The sequence below is a fragment of the Photinus pyralis genome, unplaced genomic scaffold, assembly GCF_008802855.1.
Source record: "Photinus pyralis isolate 1611_PpyrPB1 unplaced genomic scaffold, Ppyr1.3 Ppyr1.4_LG10, whole genome shotgun sequence".
Classification (NCBI taxonomy): domain Eukaryota; kingdom Metazoa; phylum Arthropoda; class Insecta; order Coleoptera; family Lampyridae; genus Photinus; species Photinus pyralis.
Window position 1 is genome coordinate 9,912,250 of NW_022170250.1, and position 27,981 is coordinate 9,940,230.

A 27,981-nucleotide genomic window follows, 5' to 3' on the forward strand; every position below is an offset into this window, starting at 1 on the left:
TTTCTTATTTATGCCGAACTCGCCTTCGGCTCGCTCGGCATTCGTCGACACAATTTTTAAAGGCCATACTTCTATTAGACCAAATAAGGTCATCTATGACTGTATCTACGAATGCTGAGCGAGCCGAAGGCGAGTTCGGCATAAATCCGTCAGAGAAATTGTTGCTATAATTCTAGATCACGTGTCTTTTTTATTTATGCCGCACTCGCCTTCGGTTCGCTCGGTATTTGGAGACGGCGTCTTAGAGTTGTATAATCCCAGCAGAACAAATAGCATCTACTTCTAAGTATTCTCAATTAATTAATAATAGCCTGGAGCACTCGAAGATGCTCTATAGCTGTTTAGGCCTTTTACGGAACTTTTCTGACTGTTCTAGACCTTTCGAGGCTTGTATAGGCTATGATATTCTATAAAACTCTTGAAAGGACCTTAAAGGTGTCCAAAGGCATATGGAATTTTTGGAAAAAATCTCCGAAAAGTGCTAGAAAGCTTTGGAAGCGCGTCACTGAGATTTACAGATTTTACAAATCTACGTGTCTAACGTAATTCCCATCTGTGCCACAGAAGAAAAATTCAACCTCAACCCAGGTTCGAACACGCAACCTCCGGATTTATAGCCCAACGTTCTACCATTGAACCACAAAGTCGGTTTCCATAGACCTTTGAACCTTTTCCGGAACATTCCAGAACTTCCCGAGCGTGTCTAGAGCTAGAGCTGCTAGTTCTAGAAAGTACCTACAACGCTTGGAAAAGGGACCTAGGGTGTGCTGGTAATAATGCAAAAGGTTTGGAACGGAGGCGTTGACAAGCTTCGGAAACTTGGAAACTACCTCGCACAGCCTTCGGTCGCTTTCCAAAGTGATCTTCAGAGCATTCAAAGGCTCTCTCAGAGACCTTTTTAGAGGTCATTTTCAAAAACATTGTTTGAAGCTTCACTTCTGATAAACACAATGTGCTCTAATTGACGTTCGTGAGAAGCTTCTTCAAGGTCTTGGATTTTGCAATGCACTTATTTCAAAGCATCGCTTGGCTTAGATCCGTTCCGGGAGAACGATTCTCGTCCCAGATTCGCACGTCGACCTTGGCCCTTGCTCCTCAAAAGTCGCACTTTGCGTACGGCGAACCGACCGTTCGACTTCTCCCACGAAACCGTCGTCGCCGAATTGGGGGGGTTTTCTTCGCGTCCGTACTTCGGGGATTAACACGCTTTCGATGACCGGTCTTATCGAGTAGGTCAGCGGTGCGAGGTTAGTCAACACTTTTTCGCACGTACTGATAAATGTCTTGGAGACGTTTCGCGTAGTGCGTCACCGACGACGGGTCGACGAAGAGCATGGGTCATCGCGACTCCGGCGTCATCGAGGGAACCGAGTGTCGAGGTAGGTTTTGCGGTTTTGGGCCTTTTGTTTTGTTTTATCCCTTACGTAACCGATATCGAGTGTTTGCGTCGAATTTATTTTGGTATTTTATCGCTTGTTTTGGTCACCTTTTTTCGCGGAGAAATTGGGCGAAACGACGGATTGCGTTACGATACCCTCGGCGCGAAGACGCTGCGACGTTAAGCGTCCCAAATTAATTGTAAGTATTTAACTTTTCAGATCGAATTGTTGAAATTGAAATACGCCGAAGATATCAATCAGTGTGTAGTGGAAAAATACGGTGTGGTGTTGAGAGAAAGGGTACAAAACTTCTGAGTGTAATTTTGGTACTTAAAGCAAGGAGGAGGAGAGTTTGTTTTAACGTTTAATAATAATTTAGTTTCTTACACGTAAAACCAGTGAGTAATTGCGTTAGTGACAATGAGTAATCAACCGCGGAGAGGTTACTTCCATTTTTCCTTTCAGAGGAATAAAAATTGCGACCAGAACAATTCGGAGCAGCAGGCGGGCCTTTTAAAAGGTTAATTTCTCATTATTGTACCATTTCATTCGCACCTTGCAAACAAGTTTACCTGGCGAGTGAGAACACTCACCAAATTCCCTACAATTAGTAATAGATCGAAAAACGCAATAAACATCCGTAAACAAGCCGATTAATTCAAAGGTCTTGATCGAGGCCAAAAAAATCCGCTACGACTCGGACCATAGTCTTCGATGAATTAAAATTGCATTGCGCAATTGAAATCCTTTGGGAAGTTCTCGCACAAGAAAAAAACGGGAAAAATAATTGTAAAAAGCGAACCCGTGACCCCACCTCCACTCCCGCCCCTTCCCTTCAGGTGTATCTACATGTTTTTTTTTTAAATATTCTGGCACAAAGACAGTAAACTTCTTGAGAAATTAAGAATATGTTAAAAAGTAAGAACCCTCCCCCCATCCCCGCCCCTTCCCCTCGGGTTTCCCCTACATTGTTTTTTTAAATATTCTGGCACAAAGGCAGTAACGTTCTTGAGAAATTAAGAATAAGTCAAAAAGTAAGTGTACGCCCCCCCCCCCCCTATCAACATAGTTTTCGTGATCTATCGAATGAAAATACTATCATGATCGTTTCACTTCCGGTTTTACGCGCAACTACCGCTACACCAAAAACCACCACCAAAAAAAAACGTTTAACGTCCGCCACCAACAAAAAAATCCATTTTGACGTTTGACCGCCAACATTTTCAAAAATCATGAATAACTTCAAAATCTTCGATGCTGGGTATAGGGAAATGCGGTATCGAACCCCCTAGATTTTCATGTAGATTTCGAAAATGCAACGAAATAGAGGGTAGTCCTTTGAAGATATGGAAGCAGTCCACATCCGGTAAAACCGGAAGTGCAACGATCATGATAGAACCTGAAGACTTTCAGGTGAACGGTTTACGTGAAACAGCCAGCATAAATGAACCTGAATCTATGTCAACTTTATTTGGTTGAAGGTACTATAAGTAAAATCGGTGCCAAACCATTCACATACCGAACTGCCATCGTGCCGTGGAGCTTCATTTTGAAGAACTGGGCCTATTTTGTGCCGAACTCGCCTTCGGCTCGCTCGGCAATTACCTTTTTTTTTTGTTCGGAGGTACATTTCAGTTAAATGACTATCAAACCATTCAATGCGTAGCGAGCTCGACACAAATCGAACTACTGTAGTGCTGTCAAGCTTCAGTTTGAAGAACTGAGCCTATTTTGTGCCGCATTCGCCTGTGACTTTTGAGGTAGATTCAAGTTAAGCGAGTACCAAACCAACAAATGCCGAGCGAGCCGAATGTGAGTTCGGCACAAATCGGACTATTATAGTGCCGTAGACCTTCAGTTGTCGCTTTTTTTGGCTTGAGGTAGATTCAAGTTATGCGAGTACGAAACCAACCAATGCCGAGCGAACCGCAGGTGAGTTCGGCACAAAACAGACTGCTGTCGAGTTTCAGTGTCAATAGAACAGTGCCTATTTTGTGCCTGCGGCTCGCTCGACAATAACGCCTTTTTTTGGTTTGAGGTAGATTCATGTTATGCGAGTACGAAACCGATCACAACAAATCGAAGTACTATAGTGCCGTCAACCTTCAGTTTCAAGAACTGTGTCTATTTTGTGCCTATACTATAGTGCCGTAGACCTTCAGTTTAAAAAACGGAGCCTATTTTGTACCGAACTTACGTGCGGATGGGTCGGCAATGACGCCTTTTTTTGGTTTGAGATAAATTCAAGTTATGCGAGTACGAAACCAATCAATGCCGAGCGAGCCGAAGGGGAGTTCGGCACAAATCAGACTACTATAATGCTCTGGAGTTTCCGTTTCAAGAACAGTGTCTATTTTGTGTCTGCGGCTCGCTCAGCAATGACGTTTAATGAACCGGGCCTATTTTGTACCGGCCTCGTCTTCGTATCTTTCCGTAATGACATCTTTGCAGGTGCGTTTCAGTGCCGCCAAGTTTGAGTTTCAAGAACTGACCCTATTTTGTACCGAACTCGCCTGCGGCTCGCTCGGCAGTGACACCTTTTTTTAGTTTAGCGGTACATTCAAGTCGAGATGCAAGTTAAATGAGTACCAACGACTCGCTCGGCACAAATCAGATAGTGCCATCGAGCTTCAGTTTCATGAACTGGGCCTATTTTGTACCGAACTCTCCTTTGACACCTTTTTTTGGTTGGGGGGTGCATTCCAGTTAAATAAGTATCAAACCATTCAATGCTGAACGAGCCGAAGATTTGTTCAGCACTAATCAGATAGTGCCGCCGAGCTTCAGTTTCAAGAACTGGGCCTATTTTGGGGCGAACTCGCTTTCTTTCTTTTTTTGGTTGGATGTGCATTTCGGTTAAATAAGTCGCAAACCATCCAATGTCGAGCGAGCCGAAGGTGAGTTCGGCACAAAGCACAATACTATAGTGCCGCCGTGCTTCAGTTTCAATAACTGGTCCTGTTTTCTGCCGAACTCGTCTGCGGCTCGCTTGGCAGTGTCATCTTGTTCTGTTCAGAGGTACATTCAAGTCCTGATTCAAGCTAAATGAGTACCGACGACTCGCTCGGCACAAATCAGATAGTGCCGTCGAGTTTGTTTCAGGAACTGGTCCTCTTTTGGGCCGAACTCGTCTGAGGCTCGCTCGACAGTGACACCTTTTGTTGTTTAGAGGTACATTCAAGTCGAGATCCAAGCGAAATGAGTGCCAACTACTTGCGCGGCACAAATCTGTTAGTGCCGCCGAGCTTCAGTTTCAATAACTGGTCCTGTTTTCTGCCGAACTCGTCTGCGGCTCGCTTGGCAGTGTCATCTTGTTCTGTTCAGAGGTACATTCAAGTCCTGATTCAAGCTAAATGAGTACCGACGACTCGCTCGGCACAAATCAGATAGTGCCGTCGAGTTTGTTTCAGGAACTGGTCCTCTTTTGGGCCGAACTCGTCTGAGGCTCGCTCGACAGTGACACCTTTTGTTGTTTAGAGGTACATTCAAGTCGAGATCCAAGCGAAATGAGTGCCAACTACTTGCGCGGCACAAATCTGTTAGTGCCGCCGAGCTTCAGTTTCAATAACTGGTCCTGTTTTCTGCCGAACTCGTCTGCGGCTCGCTCGGCAGTGTCAATACCATAGTGCCGCCGAGCTTCAGTGTCAAGAACTGGCGCTATATTATGACCCATTTTTTTGGTTGGGGGTGCATTTCAGTTAAATAAGTACCAAACTATTCAATGGCCGAAGGTGTGTTGGGCACAAATCACCTCGCAAATCACACTACTATAGTGCCGTCGAGCTTCATTTTCAAGAACAGAATAATTAGTTTAACTCTTCAATTCAAAATTTCTCAAAAACCAAGAAACTCACAAACTGTAACATGACATTATGGCTTTTGACACCTTCAAAAACCTTGAAGATGGCAAGGGACCGAAACCTGCATGCACCCCAAATTTCATCAAAGTCGATTCAGGCGATTTTTAGTTATTTTGTTCACAAAAAGGCTAAAAATCGCTTTTTGGGGGAGGGGGCTTTCAAAACGTCTTGAAATTTGACAAATCGAAAGTTTATCATTATTACAGTACAAAATGCTAGTGGTGGACACGAAAATTCTATAGCGATTTTACCCTCGGAGTTAACCACTTCAAATTTTGTGTACACTAAAATTGTAAATAAGAATCTTAAAATTGTATAAAACTATTTTATGTGTCTTGTGTTCGGAGAAGAATTCTAAAAAATTCTAGAAATTTCAAGAATAGTTCTAAGAACATTCTAAACAAATCTAGAAAATTCTAAAAATATTCGAAAATATCTAAAAAAAATACTAGAAAATTCGAAAAAATTCTAGAAAATTTAAGAATAGTTTTAAACAAATTCTAGAGCATTCTAAACAATTCTAGGAAATTCTAAAAATATTTTAAAATATTTTAGAAATTTGGAAAAAATTTAAAAATAGTTCTGAAAAAATTCTAGGACATTCTAAACAAATCTAAAAAATGTCTAAAATTTGAAAAATGTTTAGAAAATTCAAGAATAGAAACAAAAATTCTTGGGCATTTTAAACAAATTTAGAAAATTCTAAACATATTCTAAAATATCAAAAAAAATCTAAAAAATTCTCAAAAAATTCTAGCGCATTCTAAACCAATCTAGAAAATTCTAAAAATATTTTAAAAAAATTCGAAAACTTATAATTTTAATAAATAAGCCCTCGATCGGTCCCCCCACCCTCCGTCACGAGAGTTACCTACAATTTATGTTCCTTCTAAAGAAATTTTTGTGCTTGACATTTCCGAAATATGTTTCCATTGCGCAATTGAAATCGATCTATAGGATTCAGGCACAAAGTGCCCATTTGGAAAAATTAGTGTGACTTTTAGGCCGGTTAACCATTAGTCGACGTTTTTTGGCACTAACGGAAATTTTTAGTCCTTGAGTGTTTGGGTATGATGTATACAAAACAATAGGCAGCACTCGATGATAAGCTATCGTGCTGCTCGTTAGTAAAAGCCTATGCAATCGACGGTTATCAGCCAGTATCATGAATTTCCATGAACGGTAAACGACGACATTGGTACCTTCTATGCGTTCCCAGACAGCGACTTGTCGCTCCGTTCCGGCGTCTTATCTATTGCAAAATTTTCTTATCAAACTTGAAAAAACCACTTGCACTAACCCATCGCATCATTCTATTAGGTCTCTCCATAAATGCGCCCGACAACACAATGTTCATCAACAAGGGGAAGGACGACCAAATGGAAATTTGCGGTTACAAACCTAGCAAACTTCGTTTGGCGGTAACGTACCTTTTTATTGTGCTAACGTGCGGATTGCTACGGTTGCTCTTCCATTGGATTCCGCATTTGTACCTGCGCGCGACCTGCGTCCCGTGCCCCGTAAACGAAGCCGAACAGCTCCTGATAACGGTAAGCCCTTTCGAACCATTTCCGACCATAGTTATTTGGAAACATTTCAGGAGCTCTACAACGGAAAGCACAAGATCTACCATGTGAAACAGCTGCGCGTCTTGACGCCCGAAAGCGTCCGAAAGCTGAAGAGCGACGACAATCGGCTCAACCATCACAATCACTACGTGCCCCAGCTCGAGAACTCTCTGCTCTCGGTCCACTTCGGCGAGGGCATCTTCCGGGAGCTGGACAGGCTGCTGATATTTACGTGCAAGAAGGTCACGTATATTTGGAACCGCGAGGTGTCCGAGTTCGTGAAGCTGCGCGGTCTCGACCAGCACGTGCTCAGCGAGACGCTGCACAGAAGCAAAGGCCTGAGCATCGGGGAGCAGTTCATGCGCAGGTTGGTCTACGGGTCGAACGAGATTACGGTCAAGGAGCTGCCGGTGGTCACGCTGCTTTTCCTGGAGGTCCTGAATCCGTTCTACATCTTCCAGCTTTTCAGTTTTTGCCTTTGGTTCGCCGACAGCTACTACTACTACGCCGCCGCCATCATGATCATGTCGGTGTTCGGCATCACGATGACCGTGATACAGACGCGACGGGTGGGTTAATCCCTTCGCGCGGTTGCCATTTTAATTGCGTCCCGGTTTTTTTAGAATCAGCGCAACCTGAAGTCGACGGTTCACAGCTCGGACGTCATCAGCGTCGTGCGCTCAAAGCCGAAGAGCGCCCTGGACGATCACGCGGAGAACGACGAGGTCGTCACCGAGGTCATTTCGACCGAGCTGCTGGTGCCGGGCGATGTCATCGAAATACCGCCGCACGGTTGCATTTTGCACTGCGACGCCGTTTTGTTGACCGGAAACTGCATCCTGAACGAATCTATGCTCACAGGTAATTCCATTGTTCGCCAACATGAGGGGGCGTTCGTTAGCGCAAAAGGCATACATCTAAATTTACGTCCACAGTTCTCTCGATTCCCGCTTTCAGCACCCAGTTTCTAGTTACCGCTTCCAAGAAGATTCCAGATTGTAACTTTCAGTGTTCAGTTCACACTTCCCAAATCCGTTTCCAGGTTCCAGCTTCCAGATTTTACCTCACCGCAACTTTCCCGGTTCCCTATTCCCGCGTCCAGCACCCAGTTTCTAGTTACCAGCTTCCAAAGAGCTTTCAGATTGTAACTTTCCGTGTTCAGTTCACAATTTCTAACTCCCTGTCCAGGTTCCTGCTTCCAGCACCCAGTTTTTAGTACCCGCTTCCATAGAGCTTCCAGATTCTAACTTCGAGTGTTCATTTTTGAGCGTTCAGTTCACAGTTCTCAACTTCGTTTCCAGATTCCAGCTTCCAGATTCTATCGCGCAATGTCCGGTTTCACTTTCCTGCTTCCAGCACCCAGTTTCTAGTTCCCGCTTCCAAAGAGTTTCCAGATGCTAACGTCTAGTGTTCATTTTTGAGCGTTTAATTCACAGTTCTCAACTTCGTTTCCCGGTTCCAGCTTCCAGATTCTATCGCGCAATGTCCGGTTTCACTTTCCTGCTTCCAGCGCCCATGTTCTAGTACCCGCTTCCAAAGAGCTTCCAGATTCTAACTTCTAGTGTTCATTTTTGAGCGTTTAATTCACAGTTCTCAACTTCGTTTCCAGATTCCAGCTTCCAGATTCTATCGCCCTATGTCCGGTTTCATTTTCCTGCTCCCAGCACCCAGTTTTTAGTACCCGCTTCCAAAGAGCTTCCAGATTCTAACTTCTAATGTTCATTTTTGAGCGTTCAGTTCACAGTTCTCAACTTCGTTTCCAGGTTCCAGCTTCCAGATGCTGTCGCGCTATGTCCGGTTTCACTTTCCTGCTTCCAGCACCCAGTTTCTAGTACCCGCTTCCAAAGAACTTCCAGATTCTAACTTCTATTGTTCATTTTTGAGCGTTTAGTTCACAGTTCTCAACTTCGTTTCCAGGTTCCAGCTTCCAGATTCTATCGCGCTATGTCCGGTTTCACTTTCCTTCTTCCAGCACCCAGTTTCTAGTACCCGCTTCCAAAGAGCTTCCAGATTCTAACTTCTAGTGTTCATTTTTGAGCGTTCAGTTCACAGTTCTCAACTTCGTTTCCAGGTTCCAGCTTCCAGATGCTGTCGCGCTATGTCCGGTTTCATTTTCCTGCTTCCAGCACCCAGTTTCTAGTACCCGCTTCCAAAGAGCTTACAGATTCTAACTTCTAGTGTTCATTTTTGAGCGTTTAGTTCACAGTTCTCAACTTCGTTTCCAGGTTCCAGCTTCCAGATTCTATCGCACTATGCCCGGTTTCACTTTTCTGCTCCCAGCACCCAGTTTCTAGTTTCCGCTTCCAAAGAGCTTCCAGATTCTAACTTCTAGTGTTCATTTTTGAGCGTTTAATTCACAGTTCTCAACTTCGTTTCCAGGTTCCAGCTTCCAGATGCTGTCGCGCTATGTCCGGTTTCACTTTCCTGCTTCCAGCACCCAGTTTCTAGTACCCGCTTCCAAAGAGCTTCCAGATTCTAACTTCCAGTGTTCATTTTTGAGCGTTCAGTTCACAGTTCTCAACTTCGTTTCCAGGTTCCAGCTTCCAGATTCTATCGCGCTATGTCCGGTTTCACTTTCCTGCTTCCCGCACCCAGTTTCTAGTACCCGCTTCCAAAGAGCTTTCAGATTCTAACTTCCAGTGTTCATTTTTGAGCGTTCAGTTCGCAGTTCTCAACTTCGTTTCCAGGTTCCAGCTTTCAGATTCTATCGCGCTATGTCCGGTTTCACTTTCCTGCTCCCAGCACCCAGTTCCTAGTACCCGCTTCCAAAGAGCTTCCAGATTCTAACTTCTAGTGTTCATTTTTGAGCGTTCAGTTCACAGTTCTCAACTTCGTTTCCAGGTTCCAGATTCTATCGCGCTATGTCCGGTTTCACTTTCCTGCTTCCAGCACCCAGTTTCTAGTACCCGCTTCCAAAGAGCTTCCAGATTCTAACTTCCAGTGTTCATTTTTGAGCGTTCAGTTCACAGTTCTCAACTTCGTTCCCAGGTTCCAGCTTCCAGATTCTATCGCACTATGTCCGGTTTCACTTTCCTGCTTCCAGCACCCAGTTTCTAGTACCCGCTTCCAAAGAGCTTCCAGATTCTAACTTCCAGTGTTCATTTTTGAGCGTTCAGTTCACAGTTCTCAACTTCGTTTCCAGGTTCCAGCTTTCAGATTCTATCGCGCTATGTCCGCTTTCACTTTCCTGCTTCCAGCACCCAGTTTCTAGTACCCGCTTCCAAAGAGCTTCCAGATTCTCACTTCCAGTGTTCATTTTTGAGCGTTCAGTTCACAGTTCTCAACTTCGTTTCCAGGTTCCAGCTTCCAGATTCTATCGCGCTATGTCCGGTTTCACTTTCCTGCTTCCCGCACCCAGTTTCTAGTACCCGCTTCCAAAGAGCTTTCAGATTCTAACTTCCAGTGTTCATTTTTGAGCGTTCAGTTCGCAGTTCTCAACTTCGTTTCCAGGTTCCAGCTTTCAGATTCTATCGCGCTATGTCCGGTTTCACTTTCCTGCTCCCAGCACCCAGTTCCTAGTACCCGCTTCCAAAGAGCTTCCAGATTCTAACTTCTAGTGTTCATTTTTGAGCGTTCAGTTCACAGTTCTCAACTTCGTTTCCAGGTTCCAGATTCTATCGCGCTATGTCCGGTTTCACTTTCCTGCTTCCAGCACCCAGTTTCTAGTACCCGCTTCCAAAGAGCTTCCAGATTCTAACTTCCAGTGTTCATTTTTGAGCGTTCAGTTCACAGTTCTCAACTTCGTTCCCAGGTTCCAGCTTCCAGATTCTATCGCACTATGTCCGGTTTCACTTTCCTGCTTCCAGCACCCAGTTTCTAGTACCCGCTTCCAAAGAGCTTCCAGATTCTAACTTCCAGTGTTCATTTTTGAGCGTTCAGTTCACAGTTCTCAACTTCGTTTCCAGGTTCCAGCTTCCAGATGCTGTCGCGCTATGTCCGGTTTCACTTTCCTGCTTCCAGCACCCAGTTTCTAGTACCCGCTTCCAAAGAGCTTCCAGATTCTAACTTCCAGTGTTCATTTTTGAGCGTTCAGTTCACAGTTCTCAACTTCGTTTCCAGGTTCCAGCTTCCAGATTCTATCGCGCTATGTCCGCTTTCACTTTCCTGCTTCCAGCACCCAGTTTCTAGTTCCCGCTTCCAAAGAGCTTCCAGATTCTAACTTCTAGTATTCATTTTTGAGCGTTCAGTTCACAGTTCTCAACTTCGTTTCCAGGTTCCAGCTTCCAGATTCTATCGCGCTATGTCCGCTTTCACTTTCCTGCTTCCAGCACCCAGTTTCTAGTACCCGCTTCCAAAGAGCTTCCAGATTCTCACTTCCAGTGTTCATTTTTGAGCGTTCAGTTCACAGTTCTCAACTTCGTTTCCAGGTTCCAGCTTCCAGATTCTATCGCGCTATGTCCGGTTTCACTTTCCTGCTTCCCGCACCCAGTTTCTAGTTCCCGCTTCCAAAGAGCTTCCAGATTCTAACTTCTAGTATTCATTTTTGAGCGTTCAGTTCACGGTTCTCAACTTCCTTTCCAGGTTTCAGCTTCCAGATTCTATCGCGCTATGTCCGGTTTCACTTTTCTGCTTCCAGCACCCAGTTTCTAGTACCCGCTTCCAAAGAGCTTCCAGATTCTAATTTCTAGTGTTCATTCTTGAGCGTTCAGTTCACAGTTCTCAACTTCGTTTCCAGATTCCAGTTTCCAGATGCTATCGCGCTGTGTTCGGTTTCACTTTCCTGCTCCCAGCACCCAGTTTCTAGTACCCGCTTCCAAAGAGCTTCCAGATTCTAACTTCCAGTGTTCATTTTTGAGCGTTCAGTTCACAGTTCTCAACTTCGTTTCCAGGTTCCAGCTTCCAGATTCTTCCGCACTACCTCCGCAGTTCCTCCGGTTTCCCTTTCCTGCTTCCAGCACCCAGTTTTTAGTACCCGCTTCCAAAGAGCTTCCAGATTCTAACTTCTAGTGTTCATTTTTGAGCGTTTAGTTCTCAATTTCCAATTTCGTTTCCAGGTTCCCGCTTCCAGATTCTACCACACTAGGTCCGCAGTTCCTACGGTGCCACGTTCTTGCTTCCAGCACCTAGTTTTTAATTATCCGCTTCCAAAGAGCTTCTGGATTCCAACTTTCCGTGTTCAGTTCACAGTTCCCAACGTTTCCAGGTTCCAGTTTCCGTAACCCATCGTGCCCAGTTTGATTTCCTATTGCTAATATTTCGTTTCCCTTTCCTAGTGTCCTGCATACGAAGCGCTTGAATGTATCCCTCACATCCGACGATGAAGTGCGCGCTTGCGCAGAACGGTCTTGCTTTTCCAAACCGATTTACACGCGGTAACGGAAAACCGAAAACGTACGCGCCTGTAACAAACATTTTTGTTTCAGGCGAGAGCGTCCCCGTCACCAAAACCCCTCTGCCCGACCTTCCGAATTTGTACTACAATTCCAAGGAGCATGCCCGCCACACGTTATTTTGCGGCACGCAGGTGATTCAAACCAGATACTTCGGCAACGAGAAGGTCTTAGCGGTCGTGATACGTACCGGCTTTTGCACGGCCAAGGGGGGGCTGGTAAGGAGCATTCTTTACCCCCCACCCGTCGATTTTCGATTCGAGAACGACTCGTATCGCTTCATTATGCTTTTGGCCGCAATTGCAGGCGTAGGTTTCGTTTACACCATCGTCACTAAGGTAAGTCCGCGCATGCGCCGCGCTCCCCAGTGAAACTCCATGTTTAGATTCTGAGAGGAATACCCGCCGCGGATTTGGTGTTGGAAGCCTTAGACTTGATTACGATCGTCGTACCGCCGGCTCTCCCGGCCGCGATGACCGTTGGACGTCTGTACGCGCAGACTCGGCTCAGGAAGAACCAAATTTTTTGCATATCTCCTCGCACGATAAACGTGTCGGGTTCGATCGACTGCATCTGCTTCGATAAGACCGGCACTTTGACCGAAGACGGATTGGATTTGCTTTGCATCGTCCCGGTTGACAAACAGAATTTTCTGCCATCCGTTAAGAACGTCGAAAGCTTGCCTTATAATACGTTCGTGTGCGGGCTGGTCTCCTGTCACTCTCTGACGATAATTGATAAGCAAGTAACTGGGGATCCGTTAGATTTAAAGGTAAAAGTTCCCTAAAAATTGTAAGAAGCCTAAATTAACTACCGCTTGCAGATGTTCGAGAGCACGAAGTGGTCAATCGAAGAGCACGACGTCTCTGACAACACAAAATTCAACATGATATTCCCGACCGTTTTGAAGCCGCCGAAAAATCGACCGCCCGAAAACCGAATAATCGAGGACATCGACCTTCAGATCGGCATAATTCGCGAGTTTCCGTTCTCGAGCAGCTCGCAGCGCATGGGCGTGATCGTGCGCAAGCTCGGCGCGCAGAACTTCGAGTACTACTGCAAGGGCTCGCCGGAGATGATCGTCACGTTCGTGCGCAAGGAGACGATTCCGAGCGACTTCTACGACGTCCTCGAGACGTACACGCAGGAGGGGTACCGCGTCATCGCGATGGCGCACAAGGAGCTGAAGATGTCGTACGCGAAGGTGCAGCGAGCGCAACGGGACGTCATCGAAACGGACCTCACCCTCTTGGGCCTCATCGTGCTGGAAAATCGCCTGAAGCCCCAGACGATTCCGTGCATTCGGAATCTGAACGACGCGAATATTCGCGTGATTATGGTCACCGGCGACAACATCCTCACGGCGCTGAGCGTCGCGAGGGATTGCGACATCGTAACTCCCGGCCAAAGCGTCATCACGATCAACTGCGACAACAGCACGCCGCCTCAGCTCTCCTACACACTCTCGAACACCAAACGCAAAACCTCACTGCCCGTCGACTACAGCCTCCTGTCGAACTCGGCGAGCATACAGAGCTTGGACACGTTAGAATCGCAGACCGTTACCAACAACATGAGCCGCACCGAGGTCAACAAGCTCAAGCCGAAGTCGCTGTACAACAACTATCGCTTCACCATGAGCGGAAAGGTCTGGGGTGTCATTCGGGATTACTATCCCGAGCTCATTCCGAGATTGGTCACCAGAGGGAGTATTTTCGCCAGGATGTCGCCCGATCAAAAGCAGCAGCTGATCGAGGAACTGCAGAGTATGGGGTATTGCGTTGGTAAGTTCCAAGATTCCTCTGTTTTACTACCGCAATGCTAATCCTTTCGTAGCGAAAAAAAAAATTAGAGATGCCTACCCTGTTCCCACTGTAATGCCAATTTTGGACAAATTTAAAAGGATTCTTGCCTATCCTAAACTGAGTCCTAAACATTCGATAAACTTGCATGAACAGAATGTTTCCAATCTTTTTTGTACCTGTCAATTTTGTGGAAACCTGAATTGCGAAGATGCCTACCCTCTACCTATGTTAAATGTATAGTTGGACAAATATCAGTCTTCCGCAGCATTTTTTTTAACGCCGCACAATTGTTGGCGCCTTTAAGGCGTTGAGGAATTTGCCATGTCGCCGGCTTTTATTTCTGCGGCGCATAGTGGGCGCAGTACACGTGTGAAGGTTAACGGTTGTAAATCTAATTTTTTTTGTAATTTGTATAATTGCCGCACAAAAGTATTCCAATCGCGCATATTTTGCGCTGGATTGTTAAAAGAAATAACTTGAATTTTCTGTGATCTTTTCATAAGGGAGCCCACCGGCGCATAATTGGCGCTTAATTCGAATTTTGTTTAGTGCCGTAGACAAGAAATTGACAAATTTAGCTCGTAATGAGCTTTGTGACATTAGGGCGCAAATGTTTGCTTGATCGTCGAAGTTGACCCTGTCAGGTAAGTCAATATTTTTAACAGGCGCACAGTTTGCGCTCAATTTTCACCCATAGTGTCATCATGATCATCTAACGGCGCACAATTGGCGGTAAATTCAGAGAAACGAAATATTCTACCATTAGCGCATAATTTGTCGCTCAAGCCGCCTTTTTTTATTATTCTGAAGCTGCTCATAATTAGTGCCCTATTCGATGTAGTGGTTTTTTATCTTTTTGACTAAAATTTACCGAATAGATCAATCCATTAACAGCGCATAGTTTATCCCTCAAGTCAATTTAATCAGAGCGATTAATTTTTTGTTAAAGCGGCGCATAATTAGCGCCCTATTTAATAAGTCGATGGAAGTTTTGGCTTGATGATGCAAATTCTACGTTTTGACAGCGCATAATTTGTCACCCAAGTCGATTTTAATTTGGGACGATTCCTTTTTTGTTTAGCAGCGCATAATTAACGTCCTATTCTATAGTCGATGGAGTACTTTTTGTCTTTCCGACTCAAATTGTACGTTCTAACAGCGTATAATTGGCGTCAAAATTACAGAATAGTACAATCTATGACAAGCGCATAGTTTATCCCTAAAGACGATTTTCTTCTGAGGCGATTGCTTTTTTTTTTGTTTCTCTACGATTGTAAATTGACTAGAGGTTCATGGCATGAACTAAATTGTGGTTCTTCTTTTTTGACGCACATTGCATATTCGCGCATAATCGCGCATAAAAATATTTTAGCAGCGCATAATTAGCGTTTTATGCGACCATGAGAATTTTTTAGGTAGCAGCGCTTTATTAGCCTTTTATGCGACCTTAAGAATTTTTTAAAATTACGTGGACGAAATCTTTACTACTGATACTATTTGCGCATAAAAATTGTTTAGCAGCGGATAATTAGCGGTTTATGCGACCATGAGACTTTTTAGGTAGCAGTGCTTAATTAGCCTTTTTTGCGACCTTAAGAATTTTTAATTAAGATGACGAAATCTTCGCTACTGATACCATTCGCGCATAAAAATTGTTTAGCAGCGCTTAATTAGCGTTTTCTGCGGCCCTGTGAATTTTTTACATAGCAGCGCTTAATTAGCCTTTTATGCGGCCTTAAGAATTTTTTAATTAAGTGGATGAAATCTTTGGTACTGATACTATTGGCACTTAAAAATTGTTTAGCAGCGCATAATTAGCGGTTTATGCGACCATGAGATTTTTTTAGTCAAGTGGACGAAATCTTTACTAATCGCGCATAAAAATTGTTAAGCAGCGCATAATTAGCGGTTTATGCGACCACGAGACTTTTTTAGTCGAGTGAACGAAATCTTTGCTAATCGCGCATAAAAATTGTTTAGCAGCAGATATTTAGCGGTTTATGCGACCATGAGACTTTTTTAGGTAGCAGCGCTTAATTAGCCTTTTTTGAGATCTTAAGAATTTTTTTATTAAGTGGACGAAATCTTTGATACTGATACCATTCGCGCTTAAAAATTGTTTAGCAGCGTTTAATTAGCGTTTTCTGCGACCATGAGTCTTTTTTAGTCAAGTGGACGAATTTTTACAACTGATAACAATCGCCCATAAACATTATTTAGCAGCGCTTAATTACCGTTGTAAGACAAGTGGACGAAATCTTTACTACTGAGACCATTCGCCCTTAAAAATTGTTTAGCAGCGCATAATTAGCGTTTTATGCGACCATGAGTTTTTTTTAGGGAGTAGCGCTTAATTAGCCTTTTATGCATCCTTAAGAATTTTTAATTAAGATGACGAAATCTTCGCTACTGATACCATTCGTGCGTAAAAATTGTTTAGCAGCGCTTAATTAGCGTTTTCTGCGGCCTTGTGAATTTTTTAGATAGCAGCGCCTAATTAGCCCTTTATGCGACCTTAAGAATTTTTAATTAAGATGTCGAAATCTTTGCTACTGATACCATTCGCGCATAAAAATTGTTTAGCAGCGCTTAATTAGCGTTTTATGCGACCATGAGACTTTTTTATGGAGCAGCGCTTAATTGGCCTTTAAGCGGCCTTAAGAATTTTTTAATTAAGTGGACGAAATCTTTGCTACAGAGACCATTCGCGCCTAAAAATCGATTAGCAGCGCATAATTAGCGTTTTATGCGACCATGAGACTTTTTTAGTCAGGTGGAGGAATTTTTACAACTGATAATCCCTCATAAACATTATTGAGCAGCGCTTAATTACCATTGTAAGTCAAGTGGACGAAATCTTTTGCTACTGAGATCATTCGCGCATAAAAATTGTTTAGCAGCGCATAATTAGCGTTTTATGCGACCATGAGACTTTTTTAGGTAGCAGCGCTTAATTAGCCTTTAAGCGACCTTAAGAATTTTGAATTAACATGACGAAATCTTCGCTACTGATGCCATTCGCGCATAAAAATCGTTTAGCAGCGCATAATTAGCGTTTTCTGCGACCATGAGACTTTTTAGTCAAGTGGACGAATTTTTACGACTGATAACAATCGCTCATAAACATTATTTAGCAGCGCTTAATTACCGTTGTAAGTCACGTGGGCGAAATCTTTGCTACTGAGACCATTCGCGCTTAAAAATTGTTTAGAAGCGCTTAATTAGCGTTTTCTGCGACCATGAGACTTTTAGGTAGCAGCGCTTAATTATTTCATTATGCGACCTTAAGAATTTTTTAATTAAGTGGACGAAATCTTTGGTACTGATACCATTCGCGCATAAAAATTGTTTAGCAGCGCTTAATTAGCGTTTTATGCGACCAAGAGACTTTTTAGGTAGCAGCGCTTAATTATCCTTTAAGCGACCTTAAGAATTTTTTAATTAAGTGGACGAAATCTTTGCTACTGACACCATTCGCGCCTAAAAATTGTTTAGCAGCGCTTAATTAGCGTTTTCTGCGACCATGAGACTTTTTTAGTCAAGTGGACGAATTTTTACAACTGATAACAATCGCTCATAAACATTATTTAGCAGCGCTTAATTACCGTTGTAAGTCACGTGGGCGAAATCTTTGCTACTGAGACCATTCGCGCATAAAAATTGTTTAGCAGCGCTTAATTAGCGTTTTATGCGACCAAGAGACTTTTTAGGTAGCAGCGCTTAATTATCCTTTAAGCGACCTTAAGAATTTTTTAATTAAGTGGACGAAATCTTTGCTACTGACACCATTCGCGCCTAAAAATTGTTTAGCAGCGCTTAATTAGCGTTTTCTGCGACCATGAGACTTTTTTAGTCAAGTGGACGAATTTTTACAACTGATAACAATCGCTCATAAACATTATTTAGCAGCGCTTAATTACCGTTGTAAGTCACGTGGGCGAAATCTTTGCTACTGAGACCATTCGCGCATAAAAATTGTTTAGCAGCGCTTAATTAGCGTTTTATGCGACCAAGAGACTTTTTAGGTAGCAGCGCTTAATTATCCTTTAAGCGACCTTAAGAATTTTTTAATTAAGTGGACGAAATCTTTGCTACTGACACCATTCGCGCCTAAAAATTGTTTAGCAGCGCTTAATTAGCGTTTTCTGCGACCATGAGACTTTTTTAGTCAAGTGGACGAATTTTTACAACTGATAACAATCGCTCATAAACATTATTTAGCAGCGCTTAATTACCGTTGTAAGTCACGTGGGCGAAATCTTTGCTACTGAGACCATTCGCGCATAAAAATTGTTTAGCAGCGCTTAATTAGCGTTTTATGCGACCAAGAGACTTTTTAGGTAGCAGCGCTTAATTATCCTTTAAGCGACCTTAAGAATTTTTTAATTAAGTGGACGAAATCTTTGCTACTGACACCATTCGCGCCTAAAAATTGTTTAGCAGCGCTTAATTAGCGTTTTCTGCGACCATGAGACTTTTTTAGTCAAGTGGACGAATTTTTACAACTGATAACAATCGCTCATAAACATTATTTAGCAGCGCTTAATTACCGTTGTAAGTCACAGTGGACGAAATCTTTGGTACTGGTACCTTTCGCGCTTAAAAATTGTTTAGCAGCGCTTAATTAGCGGTTTATGCGACCATGAGACTGTTTTAGGTAGCGCTTAATTAGCCTTTAAGCGACCATAAGAATTTTTTAATTAAGTGGACGAAATCTTTGGTACTGGTACCTTTCGCGCTTAAAAATTGTTTAGCAGCGCTTAATTAGCGGTTTATGCGACCATGAGACTGTTTTAGGTAGCGCTTAATTAGCCTTTAAGCGACCATAAGAATTTTTTAATTAAGTGGACGAAATCTTTGGTACTGGTACCTTTCGCGCTTAAAAATTGTTTAGCAGCGCTTAATTAGCGTTTTATGCGACCAAGAAACTTTTTAGGTAGCAGCGCTTAATTAGCCTTTTATGCGACCTTAAGAATGTTTAATTAAGATGACGAAATCTTCGCTATTGATACCATTCGCGCATAAAAATTGTTTAGCAGCGCATAATTAGCGTTTTCTGCGACCATAAGACTTTTAGGTAGCAGCGCTTAAGTATCCTATTAGGCGACCTTAAGAACTTTTTAATTAAGTGGACGAAATCTTTGGTACTGATACCATTCGCACTTAAAAATTGTTTAGCAGCGCTTAATTAGCCTTTTTTGCGACCTTAAGAATTTTTAATTAAGATGACGAAATCTTCACTACTGATACCATTCACGCATAAAAATTGATTAGCAGCGCTTAATTAGCGTTTTCTGCGACTGTGAATTTTTTAGATAGCAGCGCTTAATTAGCCTTTTATGCGACCTTAAGAATTTTTTAATTAAATGGACGAAATCTTCGGTACTGAGACCAATCGCGCATAAAAATTGTTTAGCAGCGCTTAATTAGCGTTTTCTGCGACCATGAGACTTTTTAGTCGAGTGGACGAAATCTTTGGTACTGATACTAATCGCGCATAAAAATTGTTTAGTGGCGCATAATTGGCGTTCTATGCGCTCATAAGAAATTGTTTTTGAAGTTGATTGTTTTGAATTTATCCAATTGGAAAACCCTATACCTGTGCAAGTAGGAATAATCCTCCGCATCTTTTAAGTACGTCGTTCTTTACTTCTCTTCGGTTCTTAGGATCATTTACGGCGAGTGCACCCGCTTCCGGTTTTCTGTGTGTTCATACCGTCACCCCTAACCTCACTTCCTTTCCCGATCTCGCTTTCGCTTCAAACGCTCCCATTGGCGGAGTCTTAACGAGCCATTGTGTTACAGCGATGTGCGGCGACGGAGCGAACGATTGCGGCGCCCTCAAGGCGGCCCACGTGGGAATCTCGCTGTCCGAGGCCGAATCCTCGGTCGCCAGCCCGTTCACCTCGAAGAACGCGAACATCACCGCGGTCCTCGACATAATCAAGGAGGGACGCGCCGCCCTCGTGACGAGCTTCGGCATTTTTAAGTACATGGCGTCGTACAGCCTCTGTCAGTTCATTTCGGTGATGATACTCTACAGTATCGATTCGAATTTGACCGACATGCAGTACCTATACATAGATCTATTTATCATATCGATTTTCGCGTTTTTCTTCGGCCGAACCGAGGCGTACTCCGGTAAGCTGGTCAAGGAGACGCCGCTAAGTAGTTTAATTAGTGTTAGTCCCGTATTATCGTTACTTATTCACCTTTCGTTAACCGTCGCGTTCCAAGTCGCGTCGTTTGAACACTTGAAGACGCAGGAGTGGTTCGTGCCGTTTAACTCGAGCCTTAAGGACGAGAAGGATTCGGTCGCGTGCGTTGAGAACTACACGATTTACACGTTGTCGAGTTTTCAGTACATTATTCTGGCGATCGTGTTCAGTAAGGGCAAGCCGTACAGGCAGAGCGTGTGCTCGAACTACGGCCTGATCGTTTCGGCAATCGCGCTCACCGCCTTCTCAATTTACATGGCGCTGTGGCCGGCGACGTACTTAACGAGCTGGTTCGAGCTGATCGTGCCCGAGGATTTCACGTTTCGGATGTACTTAATTCTCTACGCCGGTCTAAACTTTGTGATCAGCATTTTCGTCGAGATATTCGTAATCGACTTCGTCTTCTTCAAGAAGTTGCGCTTTAAGTTCCACGACGTTTACAAGTCCAAGCGGAAGTACCTCGCGACGGAACGCGACCTACAGGCGGACGCCAAGTGGCCGGTGCTCACGTCGGAATTTAAATCGGCCGCGAGCCCGCTGACCCCCGTCACGCACTGCACCGCCGAGATCGTCGTCGAAAAGGAGAACAAATTCGACAAGAACCACGTCCTGAACTGCCTCTACAACAAGAACTCAAAGGTCGGCGTCCACAACATTAACCTCGAGCTCCTGAAGAAGTCGAACGAGTCGTCGCCGGCGCACAGCGCCAGCAATGACAGCGAGAGCGACTTCTACCACAGCTTCGACAGCAACTCGCCGACCACGCCCGAGAGAATCAACCTGAACCTGTGCCCGGCCGAGCTGCAGTTCCGACCGACCGTGGCAAACGGAAAAGGTCACGTCGCAAATTTAGAAATGAATAGCTTTGAAAATAGCTGAGTTTTACTTTACTTTAGAATTTTAAGTAGCCTCTCAGTCACTGATAACTTCAGCGCCCTCTCGAGTGAGTATTATAAGGTTAGTGTATTGACAATAAGGGAGGTTCATTCCAAAGGCTGATTCGAAAATACGGGTCGGTCGAACCGACCCAACTTCCACACGTGCGCTTTAATTCGATTGTATCTCTCTACAATAAAGAGAAGGAAATAAAACACGTTAGGTCTTTTTGCGGTGGGGTTTTTCCATTTTCAATAGCTTTAATCGTGACGCCGCCGCAAGTAAAATACGGTTGTCATTATTGTGTAATTTTTTGATACAAAATATAGGTAATTATAGATCAATGTCGTTATAGGATCGATGGTGCTTAGTAGGTTCCTTAATTGTATCAGGTACTTAAGTGTGATTTTTAATAAATAACTAACTGTAGTGTTTATCTGCTGTGAGTTCCTTTTTTCTCTGTACGGAAGACATCTGGCAAACGGAGCGTTTCATGGTCCTGGCTCGTGTCGATACTGTACTGGAAGGTACCGAGACCAGTTTAGCCACAATATACAGGGGTTTGTTGACTATTGACCAGAGCAAAGCTAGCCCACACTCGAAATTGTAAAGAAAGAGGACCGAACCGCATTTTCTGCAATGGAGCTTTAGAGAGGTCAATTTCGCCGAGCGTTTCATGGCCCGAAAGACATAACTGGCTTATCTACTCTAGTGGACGTTGCCGAGACTAGGAGAATCAGAACATCAGAAGTTTGTTTAATAATGATCGTTATTATTAAGATTGTGACAGCCCGGAAATTTAGTTGATGTACAGTCGTGGTCAGAAGTAATGTCCTCTCTTAGACACCGCAACTGTAGAAAAAGTACCAATGTGTCACTTTCTCCGTGATTTAGTTCAATTTCATTTCAATCTTAGGCATTTTCCTCATGTTGAAAAGAAGCTCAAATCTCACAGGAGATCTGGAATCTTAATTATGTGCCACACTTGAGATAATCGAGGGACATTACTTCTGACCAAAACCGTACCTCAATGCAAGCAAAGCCAAAAGGTGTCGTACTCTCGCAAAAGTAACCACCAAGGGCAAAAAGAGTACGACGGAGAAAAACCTTGCAGTTTGCTTAATACAGTCCAAAAGTTAATTAACAAAATAATGTGTAAAATTATCAATTTTAAGATGGTAAATGCATATACACCAAGTTGGTTACGAGACAGGTTGAAGGGTACAGAATGTGACTCGTCTTTGGTGCAATAAAGTCTTTTTTTTTAAGAGCAAGATGGAAAATTGCATGGCCTTGTAGGCAAATTCAACTAACGCAAGATATGTGGAAATTAGCGAATCGCAACTCATTTATCGCACAGATTCTAAACCGAAGAGTTTTTACTAGCATAATTTCTCCCCTAAGATAGATAACTCGCCCCTCGTTCGGGGTTTCGAGCCTACAGTTGAAAGTCGAACACAATCATTTGATTACAGTTTTTTTCACCCCCGTGACTGCTTCATTCACGGCGAAAATGTTAGTTTACAAACAAGTCGGTACACATATCGAAACAATTCGATCCACATTACACCAAAAACGTAAACTATTACAAACAAAAGAACGATATAAATTATGTGATTCTGCATTAAGGTTAAGTCAATTTCAAAAACAAAGATTGAAACAAACAAAAAGGGGAAGAGAAGAGAATGAAAGAGTAGACACGAATGTGATTGGGGAGAAGATAAGGGAAGGCTAAGGGCCTTGGAAAAAGAGAGAAGGGGAAGGGAATAACAGATGGCGAGTGAAATTAGAAACCTGAAAAGGGGGCTAGGGGGAAGGCAGAGAAGAGGAAGATGGCAAAGGTAAGTGCGAGGAAGCCGAAGGAAACGGAAAATAAAGTAGGAATTATAATGGGAGTGAGGAGGACGGGACATGGGAATATGAAAAAGAAAATAATACTAAAGGGAACAGAATGATACCTAATTCAGAAAATGGAGAGGAGAAGATTGAAATGACAGCAAAAAAAGGTGCCTAGGGAAAGAAGAGAAAGATAAAGTGGAACCATGGACATAAGAAAGGGAGGGCGTAGAAAAAAATTCAAAAGAACGCGTAGGAGAAAGAGGAAGGAAAATTTTGAAGGCGACGCGTCGTCGAAATGTGAGGGGAAGGAAAGGGTGGACTGAGAAAACAAAGGATGGGAAAGTGTCCTGCAGGTGGAGGTTGGATGGAGAGGAGGGTTAAGAGGAAAAGGGATAGAATTATGAAGAGGAAATTAGAAATATGAAGAGAAACGGAAAAAGAAGTAGATGGTGAGAAATAAGAAAGAAAAATGAGGAAGAGAAGTGTAATGGAGGAGCAGAAGAAATGAATGAAAGGAAATAGAACTTAGAAGTCGAAAAGAGCGAAGCAGAAGATGAATCGACGGCAGTTGATGAATTGTGGGCGAGAAAAAAAGGATACCGAGGAAAAGCTGCTGAAGAAAGTGAACGAGGAAGCAATTTAAGATGAAGGAGAGAAAAAAGAAACTCGAAAGAGCGAAGCGGAATCCACAATGGCATAAACCAAAGCACGGATAGAGTAAGAGGAAGGGAATGACGGACAATTCAATGAAGAACTAAGCACAAGTAGAGGAATAAGAGGAGGAACATTAAGTAGAGGGTACTAAAAGGAAGCATTGGGAGGTAAACGAGACAGAGGAACTTAAAACAGGATGCGAAAAGATGGGAGCAAAGGAAAAGGAGCAGAAGTAATAATCAGTAGAGAAAGAAGAAACAGAGGAGGGAAATAAGAAAAAATCGGCAAATGCAAGCAACGGAGGTGGAAGCAGACGACAAAAGAAAATATACAGTGCTATTTATTAAGAAGTAGACATAAGGATTAATGTGTATGGTTTTTCCCTATGTCGACTTTTAAATGACAAAATACTTCTGAAGGGCGCCTAATTGTATGCAACCAAAATACCTTCCTAAAACAAATAAAGATCTGGCTGTCATATTAATTAAGTTGAATATTCTTGCTCTGGTTTCACAGAAAATAAATTTCCTATGCCGAACGAAAATAAAAATATGGAAGCCACAGCATCGATATTCAAATTAATTAATGACAGCCAGATCATTTTGGTTGCATAAAATTACGAGCCTTTCAGAAGAGATTTTGTCATTTAAAAGTAGACATAGGGGAAACAATACTACACGTAAATTGCTATGTCTACTTTTTAATAAATAGCACTGTATAGTAAGAGAAAGTGGGAAGAGGAAGAGGAAGAAGAATACGACAGAAAGACAAACTAAGGACTGAAAGACAAGCAGGAGCATTACTGACTTGTACGGAATTCTGGCTCGGTCGGAAAGGTTTCAGCACCGGCGCGCTCGACACAAACGGGGCTGCATATACCCGAACTGTCTGGCTTGATTATATAGAAATTGAACTGGCCTTAGGCTCGCTCGGCAACGACATCTTTTGGTGTTTGTCAATTTTAAGATGGTAAGTGCGTATACACCAAGTTGGTTACGAGAAAGGTTGAAAGATACAGAATGTGACTCATCTTTGGTGCAATAAAGTCTTTTTTTTAGGAGCAAGATGGAAAATTGCATGGCATTGTAGGCAAATTCAACTAACGGCAAGATATGTGAAAATTAGCGAATCGCAACTCATTTATCGCACATAGATTCTAAACCGAAGAGTTTTTATTAGCATAATCTTGCCCTCAAGATAGATAACTCGCCCCTCGTTCGGGGTTTCGAGCCTACAGTTGAAAGTCGAACACAATCACGAAATTAGGTGTCGTAACTCATTTGATTACAGTGTTTTCCACCCCCGTGACTGCTTCATTCAGGACGAAAATGTTAGTTTACAAAACGTACGCATATCGAAACAGTTCGATAATTTCCACATTACACCAAAAACGTAAACTATTACAAACAAAAGAATAACGATATCAAATACGTGATTCTGCATTAAGGTTAAATCAAGAGAGGTCAATTTCGCCGAGCGTTTCATGGCCCGAAAGACATAACTGGCTTCTGTACTCTAGTGGACGGTGCCGAGACTAGAAGAATCGAACATCAGAAGTTTGTTTAATAATGATCGTTATTATTAAGATTGTGACAGCCCGGAAATTTAGTTGACGTACCTCAATGTAAGCAAGGCCAAAAGGTGTCGTACTCTCGCAAAAGTAACCGCCAAGGGCAAAAAGAGTACGACGGAGAAAAACCCTATTGAAAGGTGCCAGGAGAACCAGAATGTTTTGGAGTTTGAAGACTACTGACCAAAAGGCATAACTGGCTTCTGTACTCTACTGGAAGGTGCCCAGACCAGGGGAACCAGAACATCCTGGCCTTGTGTGACTAGTGAGCATAGTAAAGCCAGTACAATTCGAAATTGTAAAGCCTGATCCGCGCTTTTTACAATGAAGCTTTAAAGACATCTATTTGACGGAGCGTTTCATAGCCCAAAAGGCATAACTGACTTCAGTAGTCGACTATATACGTGTCGAAACCAGGAGAACCAGATATCCTGGGGCTGGATAACTACTAGCCAGAGCAAAGCCAGCACAATTCGAAATTGTAAAGGAATAGAGGACTGATCCGCGCTTTAAGCAGAGCGTTTCATGGCCCGAAAGCCATAACCGCCTTTGGTACTCAACTCGGGGGTTTCGAGACCAGGAGAACTAGAGGTTGGATGAGGATTGAGCGGAACAAAACGGACTCAAACTAAAAATTATAAAGGAAAAAGGACCCAAAGTGCGTTTTCTGTAATGGGGCTGTAAAGAAATCAATTTGGTGGAGCGTTTCATGGCCCGAAAGGCATAACTGGTTTTAGTACTGAAAGGTGTCGAGACCAGAATATTTTGGGGTTGGATGACTACTGACCAGAGCAAAGCCATGCAGAAATTGGACCGAACCGCGTTTTTCGCAATGGAGCTTTAAAGACATCCATTTGGCGGAGGGTTTTATGGTTCGAAAGGCATTATTCGCGTCGGTACTCTTCTGAAAATATCAGGAGTACCAGAGCACAAACAGGAAACTTTAAAAGAAGAAATGATTCAACTGTGTTTCTGCAATAGAACTTTAAAGATGAAGCGTTTCGTAGCATGAAAGGCATAAATGATGGCTATAGAAAGGGGAGACGGAGAAATATAGATGAAGGGCAAGAAACAAGTGAAAGAGGAGGAAGCACAATAGAAAAAGGGAAAAAAGGCGCAAAAGAAAAACAACTATTGGAAGATATGGTGATGGTATAGATGCTAAGGTGTTGGGAAGAGAATAGGAAGGAAGGGAGTGAAGAAGAGTAAAGGGAAAGAGGAGGAAGTATAGAGAGATGGGAAAGCGAAACGCAAGGTGATGTTGAGTGGAAGGAATGTGGAAAAGGAGAGAAAAGCAAGAAGAAAAGATAAGATGCCGTGAAGGGAAAAAGGGGAAGGAAGTTGTATGGCAATGGCATAGAGAAAATAAGAATCGCAGATGGCGGTAGAAGAGGGAAGGGGAGTGAGGGAAAAGAAAAATGAGGGGGTGAGAGATTGAGGTTAGTAAAAGGGAAAAGGAGAATAAAGGATAGCGCTATCGTTAAAGCAAATGAAACTGAAATGTTAGAGGATAGACAAGGAAGAATTAAAATTGGAATAGTAGGTACGTGTGGAAGGGATTGGGGAAAATAAAAAAAGGAATATAATTTAAGTAGTAAAGGGAAAGGAATTATATTTAGAAGGAGGAGAAGCAAATTAATGAAGCTAAGAGGAATATGAATTACAGAAAAAGATGCCGAGGAAAAGAAAAGGGTAGGTTCGGACAAACGAAGGGGGAAAGGAAAAGAAAGGAGAGAGGTGATGGGGAGTAGGGAAAAATTGTGAGTGCCAGAGGGTAAGGTAAGAAAGAAATGAAAGAAGATAGAAGAGCTAAAGAAGAAAGGGAAGGGGAAGGAAAAAATTGAAGGTGATGTGAGAAAAGCAAATTAGAAGAAGAATGGAGGGAGAGAAGAAGAACAAAAGAGGAAGAGCAATAGAAAAAGTGAAATGCGTGACAGAGTTGGGTGGGAGAGGCAAAGAAAAGGAATGGGACGGGGTGGGAGACGAGATGCACAGTGGGAACTTGAATAGAATGCTGAAGAGGACGAGGAAGGGTTGAGAATTAGCAAGAGATAGTAAAAAAAGTAGTTAAACAGGAATAAGACATAAAAATGAGGAAGGGAAAGGGCAATGGGGGGCGGGGGCGCAAATGAGTGAATGGGAAAGTGAAAAGAAAAACAATTCACAAGACTGAGAAGCAGGGGAAGATGAAGCCAAGGAAAAAAAGGGATACATAGAAAAAGAAGAAACAGTGAATAAAAGTGATGTAATTAAGGGGAAGAAGAAGAAAACATGAAAGGAAAACAGAGGAGTACGCATTGGTGAAGAATTAGAAACAGAAAAGGTAGGAAAGAGGGAACAGAACAGTAGAAGAGGAAGAAAAAGGAGGGATATAAAGGAAAGGAGATGAAAGAGTGAAAATGGAGATATAAAAGGGCAGAGGGGTGTAGTGTACTTAACCCCCAGGTTCTACGCTAACTTCACACTACAAGAACACGGAAATAAAGTCAACCCGGTAACGTTTGAAAATGGCCACCCAAATGACTATTCCCTCCAAAACTAAACAAGCTCCCACTTAAATTTGAAAAGTGGCACGTGATCAAACATCTAAGACAGGGCCTCCCTTACGTTAGTTGTAAACAACGCTTTGACCTGAAGCACAGTAGGGAAGGAACGTAAAATAAAACACTGAAAGTGAAAAGTTTGTTTAATAATGATCGCAATTATTATTGGTTGTAAAAGCTCGGAAATTTAAGTGGAAATAAATTACATTGCAAAAATAAACTTTGAAAACCGAATAAAAATAGAAATAGGCTGGGAAAAAAAAGAACTTACCAATAAAAAAACCAGCCGTCAAATTAATATCAAATTGTGTTGTAAATAAATAATAAATAGCATTATGC

At 42.9% G+C, this 27,981-nt stretch overlaps 2 protein-coding genes across 6 annotated transcripts in view; one reads left to right on the forward strand and one right to left on the reverse strand.

Annotated features, from left to right (window-relative positions):
• LOC116162064 (probable cation-transporting ATPase 13A3) overlaps nt 1–27,981 on the reverse strand; it is a 280,669-nt gene that overhangs the window by 4,308 nt on the left and 248,380 nt on the right. The gene's annotated exons all lie outside the window — the stretch shown is intronic.
• On the forward strand, nt 1,229–21,472 carry LOC116162065 (probable cation-transporting ATPase 13A3). Of its 2 annotated transcripts, none has more exons than XM_031475594.1 (8): nt 1,229–1,379; nt 6,560–6,789; nt 6,840–7,376; nt 7,431–7,668; nt 12,171–12,475; nt 12,523–12,909; nt 12,961–13,921; nt 19,748–21,472. In XM_031475594.1, the coding sequence occupies exons 1-8, from the start codon at nt 1,334–1,336 to the stop codon at nt 21,037–21,039; spliced, it is 3,996 nt and encodes a 1,331-aa protein (XP_031331454.1). In that variant the 5' UTR covers nt 1,229–1,333; the 3' UTR covers nt 21,040–21,472. The 2 variants fall into 2 exon arrangements, with proteins under 2 accessions (XP_031331454.1, XP_031331453.1); XM_031475593.1 differs by lacking the exon at nt 1,229–1,379 and adding an exon at nt 1,512–1,899.